General features: G+C 45.6%; 2 protein-coding genes across 2 annotated transcripts; both read left to right on the top strand.

Moving 5' to 3' along the window:
• The first annotated feature begins 983 nt into the window (after positions 1–983).
• Positions 984–2,406, top strand: LOC125518152 (G-type lectin S-receptor-like serine/threonine-protein kinase LECRK3). Its single transcript, XM_048683083.1, has 2 exons — positions 984–2,297; positions 2,365–2,406. The coding sequence occupies exons 1-2, from the start codon at positions 984–986 to the stop codon at positions 2,404–2,406; spliced, it is 1,356 nt and encodes a 451-aa protein (XP_048539040.1).
• Positions 2,407–2,429: 23 nt separating this feature from the next.
• On the top strand, positions 2,430–3,476 carry LOC125518151 (G-type lectin S-receptor-like serine/threonine-protein kinase LECRK4). Its single transcript, XM_048683082.1, has 2 exons — positions 2,430–2,679; positions 2,770–3,476. The coding sequence occupies exons 1-2, from the start codon at positions 2,430–2,432 to the stop codon at positions 3,474–3,476; spliced, it is 957 nt and encodes a 318-aa protein (XP_048539039.1).
• The last annotated feature ends 5,896 nt before the right edge of the window (positions 3,477–9,372 follow it).

The raw sequence follows: 9,372 nt of genomic DNA, 5'->3' as shown, positions 1-9,372 counted from the left end.
TTTTAAACTTGTCGCGGTCCCAATATGATTTTTTAAAGTCATTTTTTTGTTTACTAATTTTCTTATTTTTTACAGTGACCGCATTGTATTTTATTAATATTTGAGATACTTTGTACCTTTTTGCAAAAGAGATACTTTGTACTTTTGGGATCATATCGCAACACAAAATATTCCCTGGACACATTTTTCCGTTCACCTTTTTAGTAGTAATTTTTATAATAGGTTTGATCATAACGCAAAAGGAAAAAAATGCCTCGGACATATTTTTCTATTGACTTTCTTAGTAGTCATTTTCTCGCCAATTAATAAAAAGCAGCCCAGGAGACGACAAGCGAACGAAACACAGAGAGCAAAAGAAGGATGAACGAGAAGTTTTTTATTAACACAGTACAATCGAGGTCGCTCACATACACGAGCGTCCACTCACCCCTATGAACGCATGCAAGCACACTCTACCTTTATGAGTACATCCGAGGGAATGAGCCGGCATAGCATCTTGAGATTTTACAAAGTCATCTGGTGAGCTGGGAATACCACTGTCCTCCCAACCATCCAATCACAGGATGGTTTGCGACGAACGAGAAGTTGTGGAAGAAAAATAGGTGAGGCTTATTCGTATGCTGTCATTAGAGACTTTAACGAAGTCTCAGTCGACTCAGCCTTACAAGAAGAAAAAAAAACTCATTCTTGAATTTGTGGCACGGTCTTGAAGTATACTGCCAGTAGCATTTTTTAGTACAAATAATCGATATCGTCAAGTACATTTCTTTGTGAAGACTTTTTTTTTCTTTGTGAAGACTTCTTGGTCAGACTCGAGTCTTGAGTGGGGCGGGAACGAACGCAGCATCCGTTGACGCCCACCCACCCACCCACCCACCACGACGGTCATCTCACGCCCGGACCCAGCAACTTAATTACGATCGTACACGGCAGGCACTACGGCAACACACGCTACATGCCCGGCACGAAGCTGCGGTAACATCATGCCGCCGGCGGCGCTGCCCAGCTTTGCTCCCCTCCGCGTCGCCACCTCCATTGCCATGCTGCTGGTTCAGCAAGCTCGTCTGCTCCCAGTGGCCGTGGCGCGGACCAAACTGACCGCGGGAGACACCCTGACGGTGCCGGACTACATCACCAGCCCATCCGGCAGCTTCGCCTTCGGCTTCCGTGCCCACGACTCCGACCCGACCCAGTTCCTCCTCGCCACGTGGTTCCGGTTCGGTTCCATGCCGCCGCAGGCGCAGTCCGTGGTGTGGTTCGCGAAAGAGTCCGCCATGGGCACCACGCCTAACGCCACGGCACGGTCCGTCCTCAGCATCCCCGCCGACGGCCAGCTCAAGCTCACCGACGGCAGCATAGAGCTGTGGAGGGCCCCGACCCCCAGCATGAAGCGTGGGTCCGTCCTCGTGCTAACAGACTCCGGCAACGTTCAGCTCCTCGGGGACGGCGACAACGTGCTCTGGGAGAGCTTTGGGTTCCCGACGGATACCCTCCTTCCGGGCCAATCTTTGGAGGGATTTCTCTTCTCCAAGCGCGCGGACACGGAGTTCACCACGGGTCGGTTCAGCTTGGCAGCCCAGAGCGACGGTAACGTCGTCCTCTGCATCGACCTCTTCACCGGTGACATATTGCAAAACGCCTACTGGGCCACAGCCACCAACGGCCCCTACGGCAACACGACCATCACCTTCGACGAGTATGGCCACCTAAGCTACACTCTCTATGACGGCAGCATCAACAACTTGATTTCGCCTCTCGCCACTGGCAGGAACTATTTCCGGTTCGCCAGGATGGACCCCGACGGCATCGTCCGTGCCTACGCCCGTCCTAAACATGGCGGCGTTGGCGGCCAGAACACGATTTGGACCGTGTCGGGCACGCTCCCCAGTGGCGGGGGCTGCAAGTTGAAGACGACGAGGATGCAAGGCATGTGCGGCCCTGGGTCGTACTGTGTGGAGACCAAAGAGCGGCTCAACTGCCTGTGCCCGAGTGGGTACACTTACATCGATGCAGAGCATACTGAGAGTGGCTGCACGCCGGGGTTCGAGCCACAGAGGTGCGGCGAGGAGAACATCTCTGACAAGTTCTCACTCGTAGAGCTGCCAAACACCATCTGGGAGCTCTCAATATACTACAAGAAGTTCCCATCGGTCTCAGAGGAGCAGTGCCACGACTACTGCCTCAATGATTGCTTTTCCGCGGCAGCGCTGATGATCAACGGATCCGACTGTGTCGAGTTGGGGGCACTCGTCTACGGGCGGCAGGGAAATGACGTCACAACGAAGGCGCTGATCAAGGTGAGGAAGGGGAATAATACTTCTTACATGGAGACACCGCCGTCAAAAACGACGACGATACTTGTAGGTCCATATAAGATCGTCACCATTTGCTTGGCCTTACTCTTAGTGATCTCCCTCGGTGGCAGCCTCATGGCATTGTATTACCTCACCAGGAACAGAGATAGCCAACGGTTGTTGAGCTCGAGCGTGAGATCGTTTAGTTGCAAGGAGCTTTACCAAGCCACCAATGGCTTCAAGAAACTGCTGGGCAAAGGGAGTTTTGGGGAGGTCTACAAAGGAATGATAAGATCGCCGCAGCCGCATCTCATTGCAGTGAAGAAGCTCATCGACTCGAACGAGTACAGTGAGCAGGAGTTCACCAATGAGGTGCAGTCGATCGGTCAGATCCACCACCGAAACTTGGTTCGTATGATCGGCTACTGCAAACAAGGTAAGCATCGGATGTTGGTTTTCGAGTTCATGCCCGGAGGGTCTCTCCGTGGCTTCCTCTTCAACCCTGAGAGGCGACCACCTTGGAGCTGGCGCGCTGAGGCAGCCCTCGCCATTGCTCGGGGACTTGAGTACCTCCACGACGGCTACATTGCCCCTATCATCCACTGCGACATCAAGCCTGACAATATCCTTTTGGACGATTATGGAATCCCCAAGATCACCGACTTTGGGATCTCCAAATTGTTGGGGAGCCAGCAGGTGCACACCACAGTGACCCATGTTAGAGGTACCAGAGGGTACATCGCACCTGAGTGGCTCCGCGGCGATGCACGCGTTGACACCAAGGCAGATGTGTACAGTTTCGGTGTCGTCCTACTGGAGATGATTTGTTGTAGGAGGTGTCAGGAGCCGGTGACTCCTGTCATGCCAGAAGGGCAGGGCATGGAGATCGATGAAACGGTCACGTTGTTCGGTTGGGCGGCCCAACTGGTTGTCGCACGAAGGACAGAGCTAATGCTACATGGTGATGCAGATGTCAACACCGCCGAGGACATGGAGAGGGTGGAGCGGTTTACCCGTGTGGCGCTCTGGTGCATCGAGCCAAACCCGCTGCTGCGGCCAACCATCCACCAAGTGGTGCAGATACTGGAGACCAATGATGGGGTGAAGGTTCAGGCACTACCCGACCCTCCAGACTGTTACATGGAATCCTCGCCTTTAATTACTCAGCTCAGGATGGAATGAGAACGCAATTCACATTTCTAGCTTGCAAATATTTATGCATGAAACTTTTTTTTTACTTTTCAGAAAACACAATTTGTGTCCCAGTGACCCAGTCCAAAAAGAATTGAGCCCATAGAAAGTAATGAAAATGGTTGTGCGACATGGGGACAGGATTGTGTTCCCTAGATGAATATATCTTATTTTACTACCTACCTTTATCAGCATGTAGTAGGTTGATCTAATAAATATATATATACACCACAATTAGTGGTTGATGATTCTGGCCATACTTTAACGACAGGAGTGGAAGGCACCTACACTATCTCAAAAATTAATTAGTGGTTGATGATTCTCGCCATACTTTATGGACAGGAGTGGAACTGGCACATACACTATCTCAAAAATTGATGCCAGAAGATCACAATATCGAATGTGGGTGTGGGTGGACCATGCTCCAGACCAATATCTTCGTCATCCTTGTTGAGCTCAGCGGCAAAGCCCTCGAACATATGATGCTAGCTGCTGATCTTTGCATGTCTCTAGGAGTTCTGTAGGATTCCCTTATGATTTCTTTCCACGGGATTTTTTCCTAGAGACAGAATGAGCCCCTGAAGGTTGGCGGCGGCGCAAACTACATCATGGTTGTGGCCGCCTCACAACACATGCATACGACATACTCCCTCCGTTTCTAAATATAAGTCTTTTTAGATATTTCAAATGGACTACAACATACGGATGCATGTAGGCATATTTTAGAGTGTAGATTCACTCATTTTGCTCCGTATGTAGTCACTTGTTAGAATCTCTAAAAAGACTTATATTTGGGAATGGAGGGAGTAAGACTGAACGATGATACCCAGCCCAATAAAGCCACCTGTCAAACAAAGCATGATATATATCAATTCTTTTTGAGCCTTGACCGTAGAAATATATAGCAATTCACACACGCAATTAGTGGGGAGATAACGTTTTACCAAGTCATCATTCTGTAGGTCAGTCACCTTGTGGTCATAACAAGAATACCACCGAATGGGGAAAACACGATGGTGAAAACACAACAACATTGGTCCAATCAGGGAGACTCCTATCGCTCTCATTTGGTCGAGAAAATGGTTTATGGCCCCACGACAAGCACCAACTATTACATTTGTTTTGTTTTAGAAATTCTTAAATAACATTTATAGTGGAGATGACCCTAGATTTCTAAACTACTGATACATACTGTTATAAAAAACATCAGTACTTACTTCAGGGAGGAAGGACAACCGTGTCAGCTTCATGTCAGGGTTTTCGAAAAAAAGGTACAACCTCTGAATCATGAGCCAGCTTTCTATTGTTCAAAGGAGTTTTTTTCCAGGGAAACAAGGTTGGTGTCGAGAGCAGCTTATCTGAGCCCAGGGTGATCTATACCCACATGTGAATAGTAAAAATAGCAAAGAAATGTGAATTTTTCTTTACATCCAACATGCTCGAGTTTACTAGGAGCTTGCAAAATTTTGAGCTCAATTGATATTTGAGGAGCTGAAAGAAAAATCAAGGTTCAAAGTTTCTTTAAGAGCCAATTTTTAAGATCACTTGACTTGAGTCCTAGGGTTATTGCGCTTGCCCAGAGAGGGAGGAGGTTGTGAGGAAGGCAAGAGGAAGCATAGATACATACCTCAAGGCAAGTGGAAGAAGCGACGCCGATGAGGCAGATAGCAGCAGGGGCAACAATATGATCTGATGCCACCCCATCGTCTGATACTCCGTGCCACTTCTGTCCCCCCTGCGCTTGATATAACTAGATGACACCCCGCGCGTTGCGGCGGGAATCTATGATAAAAATAAAGGGAAAGTAAAACACTATGTGCGGGAAAATGAAACATTATGTAAAAATACTGACATGCCTTATATCAGGGAGGGGCGTTTTGGCTCCTAGGAGAATGTGCTCCCTGATGAACAGCAAAAAATGTAAACAAAATAAAAAAATACTGAATTTTTTTCTAGATGCTCGAGTTAGCATCGCAAGCATGCTTGAAAAAATTATGCGAAACAATGGAGCAGCAGTGCTTCGTGTGTGAAAAAACAAATTCGGGGTGACATTTGGTCTTCAATTTGTTTTTTTTTGCATAGGCCAAAATGCTTAACCTTTTTGCCTCAAAATTTGCAGGTATCATTTTTATGTGACTATGATCACCTAAAATTTTGTCTTGATATTTTTGACTATTTCTGGCCCCGGGAGCCAAATTGAATTTCCACTTATATCATGTGTCAATACAAAAAGGAAGCCACCATAGATATTATAATATGTTACACTTACTAAATAAAACAATCATTCACCGGAAAACATTGTGTTGTCGCTTCGATTGATTTCACACCTCCTGAGGAAACAAAGAATGTTTAAGATATTAGAGCAATACAATAGGGAACATGTATGGGCAAAGTACGAATGGTTTTCCCAAAATCACACAGCTATTTGAAGAAACCAAGTTCAATAGTTGTGAGTTTAGTCAAAAGCACACACACTAAAATCTGGAAGGAATATTATTATTGTCATTCCTCTTAATTAATCAACATATGTCCAAGCAAAAGGAAAGAACAAATACATCGTAAAGATGAAGACTTTTATCCAAACATTAAAATAAATTTACAAACCTTCTGTGATCCTAATCAATAAATTTAGCATATTAAACCCACATATTCAATGTCAACCGCAGTCCACCCTCCACCATCCTGGAAAGAGAGAGAGAGCGAGAGACGAAGAAGATAGGGGGATATAATAGGAAGCTGTGCGGCTAGCTAACTGATCCTCGCCTTCCTCCAGTTCTTCGCTTGCTGGCTCCATGGAAAATCATTTGAGGGAGCGTGTGACAGGAGATACTTTGAAGGCGTAGGGACCTGTAATAATAAACAAAAAAAACATGAACTAACAGAGGCCGGGCCAAAAATTAGACAACAAAACTTTTGAAGGGCAAGAAAAGGGCATGAACGACCAGAGCCTGATCCAAAAAGACACCAACACAAATCTTCAAGGACAGAAAATTTATTTGCCACTAATGGTACTGGGCATCATCAGGAACGGTAGTTGATTCTCCTCCCCAAAAAATACATAGCAACAATAGAACAAAAGGTTCCAAGATTTGAAATTAATTCAGAAAAATGTTCTAAGTAGGGGATAGGAGGCGCTACAAACAACCGAAGGAAGAGGACAGAAAAGAGTAAAAAAGGAGCACCTTCTCGTTGCCTTTGCCGCTGCTGTAACTATTGATCTGCAGCAGCGCTCGCATGCTGCCCAAGCCCGACGCAGTGGACGATACGTCTACGGTTGCGGCGGTAGAGGGCACCTGTTGATCTGTACTTCTACACTGGCGCTTGCACACTACACCTACCTGACACCGGCAACAGTTGTTCTATATAGTGGCGTCGTCGAGGGTGCTGATTGGTCGGCGATGTCAAACGGTAATGCAACCGATCAAGGCTAGATCGAGGCAGTTAACGGCGGCGGCAATGCCCACCGAGTCAGCTAACTCATCCATCACCGTTGTGGCTCCTTGCTCCTAAGTAAATCCACGTTGGATGTGACACCGTGCAGTTCCGGCAATGGAAGCAAAACAATCAAGGTTGAGATAGGTAGCCAATGCGAGAGGCAAAGGGAGATTGGTAAGAGGAAGAAAAAGGAGCGGAGGAGGCAGATGATTATTGATTGGGGTATTGTAAAAGACACGGACCAGTCAGGGAATATCCGAGCGGCGATTTGATGGCGAAGTTGAAGAGACCGCCGTATTGCATTGAAATTGCTTTTTCTTTCCAGAGAGATAGGGCCAGACTAATGGGCTTCCACAGCTGCATGTACTGGGTGAAATGGAGTGCCACGCTGTTTGGCTATTACTGGGTGATGAAACTAAACTGCTCACGTGTCAACTATGCTGATGTGGGATGGCTGCATGTCAAGAGAATTAGTGTAGTGGGGATCAACTATTTAGGTATTATAGATTTACTCACCCAACAGCTTGTGCTGCGCTGTGATGCTTGTATTAACCTCCGTTTCATACTCCATCATTTTAGCCTAAAAAAAAGAGAGTGCAGTATGAAACACTGTTTGTTTTAAAATAAGAAATTATTTTTAAATTGCTTCAAATTTGTGCAAAACTATAAGAAGAAATTTGGATGTGCTTGGGAACAGAAGTTGGCGTTTCGGTGGAGGAAAAAGAGACAGTACGAGTGGAAAAGGGTAGCATCACCAATGACCATACGAGTGTTTTTTTTTTTGAATTACAATAAACCCAGGTTGCAGCCACATTTGTTCTAGAAAAAAACTCCATTTGTCTCGGTTCAAGAGCAATCAACCAATCAACGAAAAGGGACCACAACCATAGATACATATCAGTGTTATTACACAGAACCATGCAACTAAGTTCTGTTAAACGAATTAGCCTTTAGGCTAATCAACATAAGGTCCTAATCTCGGACTAGATCAACAACTTTTTGCGGAGGCGTACAAACTTACAGGTACTTGGCGATATCTCCTGCGTACTCGATGCAGCCGCTGTGTAGCCCATGGCTGCACCTTTGCGTCTCCAGTAGCGAGGAGATGTTGGGGAAGAAGCAGCACGGTGACGACGATGGCAGCAGGGTTGCCGCACGCACAGCTCTGCGGTGGCCGGTGGTGGAGATGGCCTTCACGTACCTCAGCACATATTCAGGATCGGCAGTTAGGTGGGTTTAGATGGTGGTTCTGTTATCCATAATGAAAACCCCCTTTTTTCTTATATATGTGTGTGTGCTGGGTACATGGGACCAAAACCAAACGTGTGGATGTGTGGTGTGCTTCCGATCATTGCACACCTGGGGTCAAAAGGCTCCCCCTTTTCTCTCAGGGTTTGTTTCAACCGTAGATCAATTCCAACAAGTTCACCTTGCAGTCAAGAAATACTTCCATTTTTTTTGTGCTGCTTTGGATGATTGGATTTGGATCAAACCATAAATAAACTCCCACTACCAAAATAGACTTGTATTTGGTCAAACATCTAGTGCTGGATTATTATTTGAAATAAATGGACTTTGAATTACTCCCCCTCTACAAAAATAGACTTCTGATCGTGCATTACTTCAGGAAGTTCTCCATTTCCATTTTATAGGAGATATGTTTCCATGTAGCAATTCTTCGGTTCCCATCTACTCCCTCCGTTCCTTTATCTAAGGTGTATTTTTTGGACACGTTGACCAAGGAACAAAATATAGGTAATTCGGGACAAAATTACCGTTAGCAAATTTGTTGGTTAGTGACAAGTAAATTGGTTAAGCTATGAAATGAAGAGATACTGAAAATCAGGGGAGAGATACTCTCCTTCTTTTTCTAGAAAATGAGATATATGCAATCAGAAGAGAGATTCGTTCATTTATTCTGGTGGTATAAAAAAAGGGATTATGAGAAATTAGAAGAAATGCACCTTACATTGTGGAATTTTATCAAAAAACATATACAGTTTATATAAAGGAACGGAGGGAGTATACACTAAACGCTGCTTGAGTTCAGAGGTAGAGCTGCAAATCTGCAGTCCCATATCTGCAGGGATCTCAAAAGGTCAGGGCCAAAATCGATTTGTGTTGGAGTTCCACCTATGCTGCGTGGGACGAAGAGAACAGATACCAGTGTGTCCTCTGAACATGAGAGAAGAACAGGCATTGAACTGAATATACATAACACAGGACGAGAGCTCTGGTCCAAGTAATATCATTCAACAACACAATTTAACCATGAACTACACACAGAAAAACATATACATCTGTATGTAGTCCGTATTGAAATCTCTAAAAGGCTTACCCTTAGAAACAGGGGCTTAATGTACTCTACCTAACGGAACAAGCAGTCCAGTAAATTTCATGATTAAATACTCGTTACTTGTACATCTTAATTATGATGAAAGGACAATGATCC

The sequence above is a fragment of the Triticum urartu genome, chromosome 7 (genome assembly GCF_003073215.2).
Source record: "Triticum urartu cultivar G1812 chromosome 7, Tu2.1, whole genome shotgun sequence".
NCBI classification, from domain to species: Eukaryota; Viridiplantae; Streptophyta; class Magnoliopsida; order Poales; family Poaceae; genus Triticum; species Triticum urartu.
The sequence above is the reverse complement of the archived record's forward strand: the minus strand, read 5'-3'. Positions and strand labels throughout refer to the sequence as shown.

Bases quoted from the DNA above. Each gene is read 5' to 3' on its own strand.
- LOC125518152 (XM_048683083.1), top strand. From the start codon at position 984: ATGCCGCCGGCGGCGCTGCCCAGCTTTGCTCCCCTCCGCGTCGCCACC. The intron at 2,298-2,364 runs GTGAGGAAGGGG...CGATACTTGTAG, and splicing joins CAACGAAGGCGCTGATCAAG to GTCCATATAAGATCGTCACC.
- LOC125518151 (XM_048683082.1), top strand. From the start codon at position 2,430: ATGGCATTGTATTACCTCACCAGGAACAGAGATAGCCAACGGTTGTTG. The intron at 2,680-2,769 runs GTCAGATCCACC...TCATGCCCGGAG, and splicing joins CAATGAGGTGCAGTCGATCG to GGTCTCTCCGTGGCTTCCTC.